Source organism: Triplophysa dalaica, chromosome 16 (assembly GCF_015846415.1).
Source record: "Triplophysa dalaica isolate WHDGS20190420 chromosome 16, ASM1584641v1, whole genome shotgun sequence".
Taxonomy (NCBI): domain Eukaryota; kingdom Metazoa; phylum Chordata; class Actinopteri; order Cypriniformes; family Nemacheilidae; genus Triplophysa; species Triplophysa dalaica.
Genome location: NC_079557.1, coordinates 13,813,625 through 13,831,597, shown reverse-complemented (window position 1 = coordinate 13,831,597; position 17,973 = coordinate 13,813,625). Strand labels below are relative to the sequence as shown.

At 39.8% G+C, this 17,973-nt stretch overlaps 1 protein-coding gene across 1 annotated transcript in view; it reads right to left on the bottom strand.

The window, feature by feature from the left end:
* The window catches only part of pcdh11 (protocadherin 11), a 156,924-nt gene that overhangs the window by 49,368 nt on the left and 89,583 nt on the right, over positions 1 to 17,973 (bottom strand). Inside the window, exon 5 of the mRNA XM_056769768.1 lies at positions 10,133 to 10,337. Within this exon, the coding sequence (XP_056625746.1) occupies positions 10,133 to 10,337 (205 nt within the window). The remainder of the gene's footprint in view (positions 1 to 10,132; positions 10,338 to 17,973) is intronic.

Sequence of the window (17,973 nt, the reverse complement as noted above, 5' to 3'; positions counted from 1 at the left end):
GACATTGGTATTTATTTTCTGGGAAGAAAGAGACAAATACAAACCTTGTTGCTTGGTATTTTATGCTCTAAAAATACATTTACTTCTAATATGAGTTTAAAGAGACGCTTTTAAAGTCAGTAACAGGGGCTTGGTTGACTCTTTGGGAGGGGTGACTCTTTGGGGTTTAACAATAACAGCTTGAACAAATTTAGCTATAAGATGAATCAGTGCCATGAAAGTACATAACAGAAGTGGTTTATGAACCAAAACTTGAGAAAAAATTCTTTGAACTAAAAAACGTCAAATAAATAATTGGAACTTCAGACTTCAGCCCAAACTGTAAAACTTCCTAGTGCTGTCCTGCTCCTAAATATCAGCACGCCTCTCGTCCAATCAGATTCTAGAACCGGAATTAAACCTTCAATTATCATTTATTTTTGTTTAAAATTGTATGATTTTTTATTTAATCCAAGTATAACCTTCAATAGTAAAATGGCCCGCCATAAATTATTATACATAAATTACTATAAATGATCCCTACATATCTCAGTCCCGAGCCTGACGTAACAGATATTTATTTGCGAAGGTTCAAACTAGATTTTACAGTTTAGACCGTTCCCTTGGTGACAATTATTAATAATTTCCAGACAGCGAGAGAGTTTTGCAAGTCACCATTTTGTGTAAAAAGGTTTCCGGAGAGAATTTTGATGGGGAAACGGAGACGTAATGCAGTGTAATTAAGCTACACATTCATTACTGATAATTGAATAAAATAATAGGCAGACTGATTCGATTAAATGGAAATGTGTTTTTTGCAGCGCTCCGTCACTTACGCAATGTTTGTAGCATTGTTTAACATGCTCCGCTTGAGATTATCCAAAAAGGCCAACGTAGCATCTGTTTATAACACTAATAGCAATAACAACTCCGCTCTTCCAAAATGAAAAAGAGGAAGAGAGAAAGCGCAGTTAATATCTGGTATATCCAAGTCCATGCACTGTTCTAAATACTGTAGAGGACAACAATAGCAAAAATGACCCATGATTGCACTTAGGGAAAGTGTACAATAAAGCTCTTACTCTGGAAGTGCATGGACAACATTAAAACTATAATCTTATTATACTTGAATAAAGTGGATTGGTTTAGTGGAATTTATTTTTTTATTTTTATGTACCAGATTTAGAACTTAGAAAGACAAAACATAAGCTGGTCATAAGAGACCATATGCTGCAGATCAGAAAATCGTTTATCTCTTTCAATGACTAATATTTCTCTAATGACTGGGAAGCAACATGCTTTTAGATAGAAAGATGAAGACTCCCTTAGACTAAACCTTTTGGATATCGTGTAATATCTGAAAGCAACCATAGACGCTTGACACAGCCATACTATATCTATACAGCATGTCTGGAGGCATCTTTAACGGAGGCTTGTTTCTCTCGGCCCCTTGGAGGTGGTACAAAATACAGTGCATCACAGTCTCTGTATAGCACGGATGTTATGGGTTTGATTCCCAGGGAACATGTACTGATAAAATGTTTATTCTGAATGCACTAAGAGTCACTCTGGATAAAAGCGTCTCCACCGGCAAGACATCTATGAGAGTTGTTAAGGATTTATATTAACATGTATTGTCCAGGGGGGTAAATTTATAAATATCCCTTATGTAATTAATCTGATTAATTTGGAAGAAAACAATCTGACTCATGCGATTGTGAAACACACCAAAACGCCAAATTAGCCTTGTAGTGCACGGTGCTTACTCCAAAGACCAGACGCTCTGAAGGCTACGCTCACTTTAATGATATAAAGTTTCATTTGAAATAAAATGATCAAATTTATATTCAAATTTGAATTGTACACATTAGAGTTGCACGGATACTAAATCTCTCCACCAATACAGATTATTCAGAGTGATATCTGCCGAAGCCGATTAAATGAATATTTATTAACTTTCAGAATGTTTTTAATTTGTATAAGGAACGTTAATATTGAATTGATCAAACTGGTGTATTTCTAAACATTGTCTATACACAGAACACAAATTCATTGCATTTTCCTGTCCTGACAGGATATATCAGCCCTAATCATTGGCTGTTTTTAAAATATATATCGGTGCATCTCTAGTAGCTACACATGTACTATACCTTGGAAAAAATATGAAAACATCAATCAACTTTTTTTATAAATCCTCAGTTTGATCACTCAACAAAAACACAATCACTCGGTTTCCATGGCACTGCCAATACAAAACATACACTCGAATGCATTATACTGTTCGATGATGTACCAGTACAAAGGTTTGGCTGGAGCTTGAAGGGAAAGCTAAGATTTGAAAATGTTAATTGTTTGAGAAGTTCCCTTTTTCCTCCTGCCAGCTACTGGGAAGCGGGGTTGGAGAGAGGAGGGAAGTGGCAGCGAGACAACATCATCCATGCTAATTTGGCGACAGTAGAATTGAGTCTTTAGCCAATCGGCCAGAGGCCGTGGCAAATTCGAATCGCCCAAAGCAGAGTGTAACAAAAATGAGCAAACTATACTGGTGACAGTCTGATAAAGCAAGCCTGAGGAGGCGAAGCAAAAGGAGCCATAAAACGAATTGCCTCCTGCCTCATAAATAACGCTAACATAAATGTCACATGAACTTTATTTCCAAAGCGGGTGGTCTAATAAAGATGCTGTTTTAAAGAGGAGCGGAGAAATACATTGTCATAAGAAGGCCCGAGCTTCTCCGCCTGCTGTTACTCAGCGCCGGCTGACACACTAGACCTTGCTGCCCCACCTTCCCCGCATAAACCCTCTCAGGTCTTTTTTATTTTTCATCTTCCGTCACCTTTTCGTGGGTATGCGGCGCCGTTCTGCTCCATCTCTCGATCTTCCTTCATCTTGCTCTCTCTCTTTCTTGTTCTCACTCTTTTCAAATTGAGACGACAAGATAAGCGATTGCCACAGCTACAGCTGCCTGCTGCTCATTGATAAAACCATATCTTATCCGTCTTGGGCTCCCTACGCCTCCAATGCTCCTCTCGTACAGTCTCAGAGTGTCAACAGAGAGGAGATCTATCTCTCGTTTTGAACTCTGAACCACAACGTCAGCTTTTATCAGTGAACTTTTGAGCGAGGAAATGGGAGCCGAATGAGGCCGCCGACTTCCGCGATCTGCGCACTCGAGGGTCCGACGTCAAACTTTTACGCAGCTTTTTTGGAAATCTCGACGCATCAACGTATTAATCTCGAGATAAAAGCGTGGAATGTATTTTTTAAGCAGTGCTGGATAGCTCATGTTTATTCATGAGGTTGGCAGTTTGAAGGCTTTCAGTTTCAAAAACGCACTGGGTTTCTCAGCTCGTGCTCTGACAATAGAATGAATTATATATTTTGTGTACAAAGATGGCTTTGCTTGAACGAAGTGAAAGAAGCAACGTGGTAACAAGACTGACTTTAAAATTCCCTGTTGCGGTTTACCGTGATGATTTCGCCTGATTATTTGTTTTGTGTTGTTCATGAAAGACCAATTTGGCCTCCAGAGAGGAACTATATTATATTAAAAAAAATTGTGTCCACTTTGCCAATTAACCCAGATTCCCAAATGACATTCGCATTGTGCTCCCATTTATAAGACTGATTTTATGAAGCCTGAGATGCATCCATTGCAGAATATTAATGAGCCAGAGAGCAATCACTTAGCATATGCAAATGACTGCTTGTGTTATAGTTTGTTACTTTCAACAGGAGGCTGCACACAGGCAGCCTATTATCCAGCCTGTTCTCATGTCTCGGCATAAGAAAAAATCTGTGCACAATATTCCAGACTGTGTCAGGTGCATGCCAATCTGAACATGTTCAACAAGGTGTATTATTCGAGAAGGGGAAATGGCATACCTGTCCTTTTGTGTTACCTGCCTAATGACATACTGTCTATTGAGTATCCTGACTTGTATAGTGTTGGGCCCATGATAAACTGTAATGTTGAAAGGGACAGGTCACCCAAAAATAATTTGCCATCATTTAGTGAACCGCATGTGGTTTAAAACCTGTATGTGACTGTTACATCTGTGAAACACAAAAAAAGGTATTTTGAGAAATGTCACCACAAAGTGGTTTTGTGTCCATACAATGGAAGTCAATGGGGACCAATGATGTTTGGTTCCCAATGCTCTTCAAATTATCTTCTTTTTTGTTCTGCAGAAGAAAGAGAGTCATACAGGCTTGGAATGATGTGAGGGTGAGTGAATGAAAAAGAACATGCATATTCAGGTGAAAGATCTTTTTTTTTCTGCAGCCTATTGGATCGCCACTTGTTTCAGTATCTTAACACTGCACAAATGTTTCAACAAAATACAACCAACAGAACGTGTCTAACCGAATCAAAATATTCAACCAATACCTGAGATTTAAAGCATGGGCGTAAATTCCGGGGGGAGGGAGGGAGGGGACACGTCCCCCTCCACCCGAGGGTTTCCCCCCAAATCAATTAAACTGGCACTCTCTATTGTCATTAATATATTTATGTTTACCTAAACTAATTGTGTAATTAGAAGAAAATATAAACGCAAAAAATGTGTTTTAAGTATAGAAACTGTTGAGTTCCCCCTCCCCTGCCTCTCACGGTGGTTAGGCCCACTGCCTGCGTTCCCCGTTCATCTCACCACCGCATTGCGCATCACATTCAAGTCAGCTCAGTTCATCAGTGGTTGTTGAACTCCAGTAAGAAGGCTATTTTATTCACTTTAAATGAAGTGATTCTCTTTAATGTAGTTGATGCCTATTCATTAATAAATTAGTTGTTGCAAAAAATGCTGATAACCAATGTATTTTTCCATGTTTCTGCTATGTTAGCGATTAAAACGTTTCTTAGCTACTAAACGTTAACGTAAGCTTTATACATAAGAGTCACACACAGCAACTAACACGCCGAAGCCATTTCCCATGCAATGTTTTATTTTTGGAGACCTGGCATGATATGAACACGGGACCTAAATGGAAAAAGCTTTATTGTTATTGTGACAGTTCAGTTACAATATGACTGCAAGTCTGAATAATAAACCTATGACCCTAATGCATATTGTTGCTTTGTGTCGTAGTAAGTACAATTTTGACTATCATTTGTATCCCTTTCAAAAATTGCTATTGAGAAATTTTATGTGTATAGTCCCTCCCTACTGTTTTACTGCTTTAGATTAACGCCCATGATTTAAAGGGAAAATTGTGTCATCTTTTACTCCCCCTAATGTAATTTCGAACCTGTATAAATTACTTTGTTTTGATAAACACAAAGAACGATATTTTGAAGAATTTCAGCAATTTTCTGTTCCAGGATATCATTGACTTCCATAGTTGTAAAAATTTAAAGGTGCTCCAAAACATTTTTTGTTGCAATATTCTTCTAAAAATCTAATTATGTTCAATAGAACACAAAAAAAATACAGAAAAATACAATATTGTTTCCACTATTGTAACAGATGATGTCCCAGAACTAAAGTATTGTTAACATTCTCCCAAATATGTTTCTTACTTTTCAACAGAATAAAGAAATAGGTTTGAAACAATCTGAGGGTGAGTAAATGATGATTTAAATATATGTGAAATAAATAAAAAATAAAAAAACATTTTAACCGGAAGTTCTTCTGGACAAGAGTGTCACGAAGCATGTGGTGATAGAGAAGAACCCAAATGCAGGCAGCGGTACGGGGTAACAAAAGATTTTAATAAACACAAAACAAAAACCCACAATGGGGTAAAATACAGGGGATAAACCAAGACTGCCAAACAGGAACGAAAAACTCACGTAAGGTAACAAACTGTAACAAAAATCAAAAGGATCAAAAACAGGAACAGAGCACTGGAATTGAACGCTGGGACACAGCGTATGGATAAATCCTTGGTACAAGAGTTAAGACAAGCAAACGGACATCCAGGTTTACAAGTATGTACAAAAACAAACGAGCACAGGGCAGAGAATACAAGGGCATTAGAACAAAGGATAATTAACAATAGGCAGGTGTGGGTAATGAAACACTCAAGGGAATCTAACGAGGAGACGAGAGGGGCGGGGCCATAGACGAGACACGAGGAGCAAGACAGCCAATATCTAAGCCATGCCATGTCCTTCCCACACAAAACCCTAGACTTAGTCATGACTCCGCTGCAAGAATAAGAATAAACATGACATGATAGCGGAATCATGACATAAGCCCCCCCTCAAATGAACACCTCCAGGTGTTCACCAAGGGGTAACTAACAAGACAAGACAGACTGGGTAACAGACAAAAACCAACAGAACATTGAAAACATGATTAGGGGCATACAAGAAATAACAAACGGGTTGGGGTGAGACAATCGTGAGGCCCGGGCGTGCCGGACGGGACCGGCTGGAGAGGCCCGGGCGTGCCGGACGGGACCGGCTGGAGAGGCCCGGGCGTGCCGGACGGGACCGGCTGGAGAGGCCCGGGCGTGCCGGACGGGACCGGCTGGAGAGGCCCGGGCGTGCCGGACGGGACCGGCTGGAGAGGCCCGGGCGTGCCGGACGGGACCGGCTGGAGAGGCCCGGGCGTGCCGGACGGGACCGGCTGGAGAGGCCCGGGCGTGCCGGACGGGACCGGCTGGAGAGGCCCGGGAGTGCCGGACGGGACCGGCTGGAGAGGCCCGGGAGTGCCGGACGGGACCGGCTGGAGAGGTCCGGGAGTGCCGGACGGGACCGGCTGGAGAGGCCCGGGAGTGCCGGACGGGACCGGCTGGAGAGGCCCGGGAGTGCCGGACGGGACCGGCTGGAGAGGCCCGGGAGTGCCGGACGGGACCGGCTGGAGAGGCCCGGGAGTGCCGGACGGGACCGGCTGGAGAGGCCCGGGAGTGCCGGACGGGACCGGCTGGGCAGCGCTCTCCGCCGGCTGGGAAGTGGTTGGTGCCGGTTGCTGGACCAGCTTGAAAGTCAGCCTCGGGAACACCGGATGCTGGGCAGTACTGGAACGCTCTCCCCTCTTGGACTTCTTCCTCCGGGAACGGCCCACAGGGAGTGCGGCCGATGGAAGAGAGGCGGTGGAAGGCACGGCTAGCTCCATGCAGGAGGAGTCGGACGGGGAGTCCCACGACTGCCTCCGTGGGCGTCTCCTCTGGATGCAGACGGGAGGTGAGTAGGATGGACTGGCGAACCTCACCATCCCAGTGGTCAGAACCCGGTCCTCCGGGACGGAATCCAAGTGGAAGTGGGAGGAGTCCCGGGGGCCGTTGCACGAGAGATCCTTTACCAGGTCCTGGAAAGACCCCCGGATCATCCTCTCCCGTTCCTCCAGCGGAGGAGGACTGACCAGGCCAGCAAGGAAATACGAGTTCATTAGGACCTCTGGGAGACAGCCCCGCCTAGCCACCGATCCCCGTGCATATTCATCCAGGGTCCGATTACCCTGGGGAGGAAAAGGGCCGTTGCCTTTCTGGACCTCATTGTAGGTTGACTGCCACCAAGTCTGGGACGAGTTACTACCTGCTGGGTTCATTAGTGGCTCGTTTGTTCTGTCACGAAGCGTGTGGTGATAGAGAAGAACCCAAATGCAGGCAGCGGTACGGGGTAACAAAAGATTTTAATAAACACAAAACAAAAACCCACAATGGGGTAAAATACAGGGGATAAACCAAGACTGCCAAACAGGAACGAAAAACTCACGTAAGGTAACAAACTGTAACAAAAATCAAAAGGATCAAAAACAGGAACAGAGCACTGGAATTGAACGCTGGGACACAGCGTATGGATAAATCCTTGGTACAAGAGTTAAGACAAGCAAACGGACATCCAGGTTTTCAAGTATGTACAAAAACAAACGAGCACAGGACAGAGAATACAAGGAAATTAAATAGGGAGACGAACAAAGGATAATTAACAATAGGCAGGTGTGGGTAATGAAACACTCAAGGGAAGCTAACGAGGAGACGAGAGGGGCGGGGCCATAGACGAGACACGAGAAGGAGCATGACAGCCAATATCTAAGCCATGCCATGTCCTTCCCACACAAAACCCTAGACTTAGTCATGACTCCGCTGCAAGAATAAGAATAAACATGACATGATAGCGGAATCATGACAAAGAGTTTATGTCTTGCAAAGTGGTTTATATATCTATAACCATCTGTTACATGTACTTACAGTCAAAACATTTTTATATAAAAATAGTGTGTTTGTATGCATCTTGCAACAACTGTATATACTATTACTATGGCTTATTAAAAGTATACATTGAAAAAAAAATATTGATTTAGATGTATGGACAAAGCAAAATTTAAAGGGAACCTCTTGAATTATCCTACACAGCAGGCCGGTTTGACAACTTCTAATCTGAGATCATGTGTATTTAAATAGCCTAGCAGAGGTAGAGCCATAGAAATGCATTTATACTTCCTCCATCCCAGCGTCAAAGCCCCGCTACAGTGCAGATGGAAAAGACATTCACGATTCGGGCAATGATGCTATTGTCTCATTTACACAGCAGACAGCGAGGAAATCTGCAGGTGTATGCAAGCCAATTTATTTCATCCTGTTCTTTTTTCCAACTCGTGTTGCCTCTGACAACATGAATAACGCTATGGTAATTTGCCCATATTATCGATGCGTAGGCCAGCGAGGGATGAAGAGATTCGCTGATCACAGTCAACCCACTGATTCCTGACCATAACGCTGCAACAAACCCCAGAATCAAAGGATCCGCCAGACCATTGGACTGTCCTACTGTATTCAAGCGCCTCAGGGTTACGGCCAGAATCAAAGACAAAGTGCGCTTTACGAGCTGGATGATGAAGAAGACGTAGCAAGCTTACGGTCAGACATTCCAGTCGGTCAAACTAATGGGCGATACAGAGTAGCCCAGCAGTAAATACTAACCAGCTCTTTTGCGCCTCATTAAACAATAACAAGTTGAGCAAATAAACACCCTCCCTAAACAAACATTATTTGCGCCGCAAAGCGCTATTATAGAGCGAAGCATAATGTTCACTTAGCAACAATGTTCCCTCTGCCCGAATATAATAATATTGCACATGAATAAAAAGAATAGGCACGCAAGGCATGGTAGAAAAAAGTTTTCAAGTCTATTGATTAAAGTATATAAATATATAAACAAACAAATAGAAATAGTGGTTTCAAATGTCAAATTGTGAATAGGCCTATGTTTCTTTTTATTTTTTACATTTTTATAATTTGAAAAGTTTAACACGGCTTTTCTTCTTCCATTTCTCAGTATTTGGTACAACATTTTGTTGTAATGGCATCAGCACTGGAGCTGGCAAGAGCTCCAAAACCTGATGATCCAAGTAATCCCAGTATGATTTGAAAATATTCCAAAGAGCATCTTGTATGCTTCAATGGAGCCAAAGAAAACTGACCTTTCATACAAACTATGTAGAGAAACATGATCAATGAGCTTTGATTTATGACATAAATGATGACTGTTCATTTAAAACATGAAAATATGAAATATTCATTATTCAGTTTATGTCTCAACTTTTCTCATTCTACACTTTTCAAAAACTTGAATTTGCCTTTATACTCATTTGGTCGAGCATTGCATTAGCAGTGCAAAGATCATTGGTTCAATACCGAGGGAACACACGTACTGAAAAACACTGTAGGTCGCTTTGGTGCAAATGCATACATTAGGGTGGCAATAGCCTAAATTTACAATTAAAGAATTTTTGACCCCATGGTATATGTTAGATATGCACCGATACTACATTTATCCACCGATACCAGTAGCCGATTATTCAGTCGATATCTGCCGACACTGATTCTAATGATTAAATAAATATTTCTTAACTTTCTGAATGTTATTATTCATATAATGGCTTTTATTATTGAACATCAGACTAGTGATATTTCTTAACATTTTCTATACACAGAGCACAAATGCATTTTCCTTTTGATTGACAGGATGTATCGGCTCTGATCATCGGCTGTTTTTAAACTATCGGCTATTAGCGGTGCATCTCCAGAATATAATATTACATACCTATGCACTTAGGGGCTTGAAACGTTTAATCAAAATAAAAAAGAAAACATTCCTTAGCAATTTGCCAGTCAAGGTTACTTGGTGGCCCCTGCAGTTGTATCTCCGTCTCCTCCTTTTCAACTTTGAAAATGTACTGGTAAAAAAACAGCGGTCGGTACTCACTGGACTCTGGGTCGGAGTTCCCATCGCCCTCGGTGCGGCTGTTTGGTGAGGTCTGTTCATAGTACTCTTCCTGAAGGAAGCCCAGAGGCAGAGGATGGGTGGTGCTGGCCCCGCTGATGGACTCCTGCTCTCCCAGCCCACTGTCGCCGCAGCTCTCCGTCTGAGATCCGTCTGGGAGGTGAAAGGTCACACGGCGTTGCGTTTGCTAAAACACACAAATGCACAAAATTCAAGCTGAGTAGTCATCAATGGCTCCAGGCTTTAAAGCAACAACAGGAGGCATAATTCAAAACATTTCTTCCCGTGCATCAGGACCACAGGTTGAGATCTGAAGACAGTGTATGTGTTCATACAGAAAACAAGTTTTGTGGTTTTAACCCTCCTGCTCTGTTTGAAGAGAACAAAATAATAAACATAAAAAGATGCTTAACAGTGACATGTAAGGTTGATGAGTTTTCTTAATCTTGTAAAAACAGATTATATTGTAAATAAAATATCATATGCATTATTCTTTTTAAAGTGAGTCGACCAAAATTTCGGTATCAAGTATTCTCCCATCTTTATTTTTTGGTGCATCTTCACTCCATTAAACTGTCTCAAACAATTGTAATGTATAATCAAGCAAATTTCAAATCCAAAGGATTTGTGCGTACTGTAGAGGTCCGCTTCTGCCAACTGCCTAATTGGATTTCGTTTATTTTATTTTTCTACAATTTGTTATGTCAGGGTCAAATTGACCTCAAACAGAAGTAAAGTTTTTATAGCAGATAAGAGTCGCTTTTATTCCTGGCACATGTTGCAATACAAAGACGCATTAACTATGAAATGATTTCTCACTGCTGGGTTCTGATAAGGTCAGAAGAATATATAAAAACATTAATCTAACATTATATACACATTCATTTTAATCGTCAGTTACGAAAAAACAGTCACCAAGAACGGCGAACTATCATTTGATCCGTTTATAATGTATTTCCAATGACTATTTGAGACACTATACTGCTCTGTAAGGGGAGAGAGAGCAGCTGAATATCCCCGTCCCGGTTTCTCCCTTTAAGCATTGTGTTTCTGATTGATGGAGACTGCCCACGGTCATGCAAACTGGTGATTCTTTTTCACAGGGCTCCACCGCTTTCGACCCACTGGCCCAATTTAGATGAGGGAGATGGATGTGGATCAAGTAGCTTTAACCAGGCAGATCTGGGAACACTATGTAGATTTTCTTGTTCAGGAGAGGAAAACCTCTGTCTCTATGGGGCTGGGATCGCTATGTAAGGTGACCTTTTTGGAGTCTTTTTGCTGGCTGTAAGAGAATGGCCAAAGGCAAGCGCAGGCTTTACACGAGTCCCTATAAAACCGGGCGCCTTTATCATCTTCTTCATCTAATATCATGCAAGACTGTAATAAGCCAGAAATCAATTTATTTGCTTTTTCATATTTGTCCCACGGATAGATGTTCGGATTCAGTGACATTATTATAGCTAGAATGAAAAGCAGAACATACAATTGCGGTCACAGTGATAGATTCAAGAAAAGCATTGATGTTGAGCTATGCAGCTTTGTGGTTGTTTACATACAGAATAATACATTTTATAATCAAAAACAGATCCTATGGTAAGGATCTTCAGGCTATATTCAAACAGAAAAAATACATTAATAATAATATTAATAACATTTATAATAAAAACGTGATATACCCCACATAAACACAGACAGGGAGAATAATTTCTTTCATTCCTGAAATGTACAAAGATACAAAGAATCAAAAGCTAATCATGAACACATGCTCAAGAGCTCGGGGGAATATAAACCAGCCTTTTTCAAATGTTTCTCTTCTGACACAAATAAAGGCTTTATTGTCATTTAAAAAAGCAGGCAAAGATGCCTATAAAAACGCGCTGGCACAAATAAAAACCATGTGCTGCCAAAAACACACGTTTCCAAACTGCTTACCACTTCATTTAGGAACTATATCGGTGGATTGACAAAACGAACTACTTTCAGTTTGCATTCTGACTGCCGAGCTGTGAACTTCATTATAGTCTGTGTTACTGCCACCTCGGCGCTGAATTCAGAACTGAGAATTCAAAAGAAATCGCTGTAATTACGTGTTCTCGCCTACTTTAAAAAAACTTCCAATGATCTCATACATAAGAGATGCTTAATGCACCCTTAGACTTCTTCTTAGGTTAGAATTTATAATTATAGCAATGTATAATGAAAAGTATTATGTCCTTTATGATAGAGTTCGAAAAAATAATCGTTTATTCACCCTCATGTTGTTTAAAATCTGTATATGACTATTTCTTCTGTGGAAAACAATGGAAGATATTTTGAGAAATGTCCGTCCATACAACGGAATTCAATGGGGGCCAATGTTGTTTGGTTACTAACGTTCTTCAAAATATCTTATTTTGTTTTTTGCAGAAGAAAGTAAGTCATGCAGGTTTTGAATAACAAGAGGCTGAATAAATGATGGGGTATTTTTTTCCTGTTTTTTCTAAGATTTTCAGAGTACGTGTTGTGTAGAATGCTTTAATACAGTTCAACTTCCCCCAAAGTACTTGGTTTTATCCATTAGTATTAATTCAACATTAATTCACTTGGTTTGTTGAGGTAATAATTTGCTGTAGGCTTATGTCACACAGTTACGGTCTACTGTCGATAGCTATCATTTCATCCTCTGATCTTCGGTGAGGTGCGTTTCTCTCTTTAATTATAAAGTAAGCCAGTGTGCTTTTGATACCGTGCCACAGAAAGCAGCTTCATGACCTTTCAGTGTCATGTTAGGTGGTTCAGCTCTGATCGGAGATGACAGAACAACAGATTGTTGCTAGGGATCTATAATTAAGGGACCACGCAATTGCAACAAGGCCAAAACCACACTTCTCGTGATCCTGTTAAAAGCAATGTATAAATTACTTTCATTTCCCTCTGTCAACATTTCATTTGCAGGCTTTTGGAATGTTAAGATTAACAGGCGGATATAATCACCCAACACCATCAAGATGCCCACTGCACATTTGGGAAATGAGGCTATAGGGGGTTCATTAGATTCCTTCAAAATCAAAGAGAATCCAAACTAATCTGGTTTGAATCTTGAATATGTTATTACAGACTGCCAAAAAGATCCAAAGTCATTTTATCTGGTCTTATTTTTTCTCTCCCTTTTGTACTGAATACTTTAGCTAATACTTCATAGGGATCTGATTTGAATTACCACTTTGTGCCTTGAGGGAAATTCATTGCAATGTAGTTCTGTAAGGATGACAACAGTCATCTTTTCAGTACAACTGCACAAATATTACTTTTAATGTTTCTAATTACCGAGCTCATTCCGAATCGAATGCCATAATTGATTAAATGCAGCTGTCAAGGACAATTTGAGAAAGATGCGTCTGAAGTCTCTGCTCTGTTGCAAGTCCAAATGGACCGCAAGAGGCATACGAATATAAAGCATTTCATTTGTTGCAATCTGTAACTTTTTACTGTTTAAACTAAACTAAGTGCATACAAAATCGGTTTTCACAATTGTCTGCTTGCATTACTCTGAATTGCAACAGTAATAATGACTTATAACTAAAGCTGTTGTGTCTGATTTTTGGTATAATTTTAGTTTACAGTTTGACTACATTTGACTTAAGTACATGTACAAGAAAGTTTATAAACTTGACATTTTATGTTTCAAACAGAAAGCATTTTATATTTTATATTACAAGCTTAGCAACTTCACTACTAACGGTTGTTCGATTATATATTGATAAACAAATCCTTAGTGAATCCTTATTTCACAGATCATCATCCGTTGAGTCATTTCATATAATTTGAATATAACCAAAATTGGTGTTTCCAAGTGGAATGATAAATCTTTAACCACTTTATTTATTTCAACCAGTTTAACCAATTTAGGCCAATCGGTGGACTAGTTGTGAACATTATAGGAGGGCGTTATTGCGCATAATTACAGTTATGAGCAAATCAGAGCGCTGTAAATCCATTCAAGCCCTCCTATTACATGTCTATATATTTATACTTTATTTAATCTAAAATGTCAATATATGTATCTATATTTAATATTTGTCCAATTATTTTTCGTTCCTCAGAAAAAGCCATCTGATACAGACGAAGCTCAACAATCCCCATCTCTCCTTTCTCTATAGGGGTTAAGGTGTGTACGTATTGTAAAACATTATCACTTGTTTAAAGACTCATGCCAGAAATCCATAAAATAAACACAAGCTGCTAGAGGAGATACCAAGACCAAACAAAGCCTGGCCAACGGGATAAAACACCGCCATCAAAAGTATGTGCATAGAGATAAAAACAGAGGAGAAATAAGCCAAGTTCTGCGACAAGCCAACCGCTGCCAAAGCCCCTCGCCGGTGGCGACCCAGACAATGTGCAGATGGCGCTGGATTGGTTGGCATGCAGAATTAGATGGTGCTTATACTAACATGAAGAAGAGGGAAGACGAACATCAGCCATCCTGTTCCATGGGGAAGTCACAGATCAATGCATCACCATGTCCTTTCTTCCAAGCAAAGTCAGAGCTTCACTGTTATTCAGAAAGAATGCCAGATTTTTAAAGCCAGGTAACCGTGCAGCAGCAACCCTATTTTGAGTAAATAAACTACTACTGGAATTAATCTCTTAGATTTAAAAGCCAATGTTGCGTTTCTATAGCGAAGGTTAATAGGAGTTGTAACGGGATAAAAGGAAAAAACTGTGAAAAACCTAATTCCCTGTGCATTGTGTAACAACAATGTTCTCTGATGTGTTATTTCTAGAAAGCAGATAGGCTTCTTATACGCTATACTGGGTATGTGATATATGGCTTAATTTAAAAGTGATCTGCTTATATTGCAATAAAATAAACTATTACTAATAATAAAATCTCTCTTGAAAAATCACATATATTTAACACCAGCTTACAATTTCTGAAATATTTTTTGCGCATCAAAGACAGTACACATTGTTCTTTTTCTTTTATTACCCATGAATGGATCGTCAAAATTGGACTGTTGGTGCCTTTCGCTCATCTCAATTAGCTTGGAACTCGTCCAACATTTCTACTTTTCTGGGAAAAGTAAGTGAAATATTGACAAATTATCTTGTACTCACTTTTTAGGCAAAACTCAAATCAAGCGCTCCCTAACATGAGACTGTCACTCCCCTGCAAGTACTGTAGTACATCATTCAATTCAAGTTTATTTCGAAAGCATTTTTACAATTTGTTTAGTATTTAAAGCACCTGTACAGAATAAAAACATAGTAACTTAAAAAGGGTAAATATAGATATAACCATAATAACTAATATAAAATATAAATATACTGTATATTGACATGAAAACACATGGCTCATTACTATGACGTAACATGTCCAGCCCAAACTTCCTGTTTAAATATGAGGCCCTGCACTCATCAAGTCATTTGTGAGCCCTTCTCACTTTTTATTTTAAAACAACTGATAGTAGGAATGCAATCAGCCTTGCGAGTTTCCCAGCAGCTTCTGCGTTCTGTATTTTTGCATATAAATGCGGCCCAATTTAGCCTTTTAAAATTCTCATTTTTTTATTATACTCATCTTTGGAATGGGAGGGGAGCTTAGAGCTCGTTCCCATGAATAGAAAATGAGAGGCTAACAAATATGTGAGCGCTCACGCAGAGTGACCATAAGAACTGGTGCAGTCTCTTCCCATCATCTTGGCTGTGTAGATCCAGGCAGGGGTGATCTCCAACTGTGGAATACCGTGAAATAGCATTATGGTTAATTTTCTCGTTTGCCGCTGCTCATGAACCAGGCATCTTCAGGCATCTCTCCAGATCAATGCGTGGAGACGCTCGGCTAAAGAAAACACATGAGCCAACTCTCCTGATTTTCACTTGAACTCGTTTCTGATTTGGAAGCGATGTCGTGTTAACCCTCCGCTTTGACCTATGTTCTCCGGAATCGTAATTTCAACCAAATGAATCATTAGACGGGATATAAATAAAAACCACATGGTTGTTACAAGCCAAAATGTTGTACGATCTAAAAAAATGAAGATTTCGGTTACACAGACGAATTACCAGGGAGACCAAAGGTCGGTGACCGACTTGTATGTTCTCATCAGCTGAAGGTGAAAACAGTGTGTCTTTCTTCTCATTTCGTTGCCAAAGGGCTCAGTGAAGTATGTGAGTAATGACATTGAATTCAGAACAACAGAGATTAGTTGAAAGCACATTGCTTTCATGGTCCTACAGCATTGGAGAACCATTTAAACAATACATGACAACGGTGTTCAAGGGATTTCCACGTTGACACGGACGGCCACCTCAAGAGCAACATAATTAACTAAATGCCGAAGATTACAGATCAATCTAATCATAACTTTGTTCGGGCTGACCTCGGGTTAGCACTTCATGATAATGAAAAGATCATCCATGCTGGGCCAGGCACTTCAGAAACAAAAAAGACAATCTCCGACCCTGTCGAAAGCCCCTTTCCACGCATAAAGATCACTGAATCACCAGGCATTTGCAAGTGACATTTGCTCAAAATAAATAGCTTTTGATGGAACGGAATTGGAAAAAACGGTGGTTAAATCTGTTGTCGTTCTGACAAAAGCTGATCGCGGAAAAAAGGATGAAAAACAACTGTCGGTCCATTAGTGTGATGGTCACAAGACTGAAGTCATTGCGCTGTAACTATCCCGAAATGTTAAACAAACCGAAGGTGACAAATGAGTCTGAATTGTTTAAAAGTGCAAGTTTCTTAAAAGCACTGAAACATGAAGAACCTTTTGAAGCATCTAAGCGTGTGAGGAGGATACATGCTGTTTCCTGGAAGCCTTGCCTGCTCTTAAGAGATGATCTTAAGAGTGCAGCGTTTTGCTCTGAAACGCAATATTTTTAGCTTTGGGGTGATGGAGGCTTTTAAATCTTTCATTCTCGGTTACACTTTGAGTTTACTTTAATCAACTACTTGTGTCCTCACAGATATTACATGCAGATTAGAACAGATAGAATACTTAGAGGAATAAATAATCACAACTGAGTTCTCAATTTCTCAGTTTTTTTCACAACAACATTTCACAAAAATGAAAATCTTTCTCCTGAGAAAAAGACCCCAGAAGTTTGAAATCTGAAGTATTAGAGATCTTCTGTCACACTGCTCACATATTTGCAATGAAAAGTCTGAGATTTACAGACTTTTTTGACCGTTCTTCAAAAAAGAATACATTCATTGCCTGAATTTATCTTATATTAGTCTATATTAATGAATTGTCAACTTTGTGGCATGAATTGTTTAAAGGGCTAGTTAATCCATATACAGAGTACAGACGTGGAAAACATTAATACAATTTTAATTTACTAATCATTTCTAGATGTATTGTGGTCTTTCCAGTCCACCGTGTTATTAAACCATGCTGTGTAAATATTGGACATAACACAATAATGGGTTAAAATTACTCAATGCCGGGTTATTTTTAACCCAATTGCTGGTTTATTTTTCCCAAACATGAGTGGAAACAACCCAGTAGCTGGGTTGAAATAAACAAGTACTCTTAAGAGTGCAATGTCTATAAAATTTCAACCAAAACAAACCTCAGGAGTGACATAAAGTCAGATAACAGCATTGTGTAAGACTTGACAGCATGACAAGACACATGGAAAGTGTGATACAAAATCAAGGTTATCACATAAAATATATATATTTTAACTTTCCTTAAATGTATGTAGGACTACAAATATTACTATTGTATTAAGTGAATATGAACTTGTTTTGTTAGCAGCATTTAAGGTCTGAAAAAACACAGAGCACCATTTCTGTTATTTTGATCTGTTCCTCCAGTTTCATT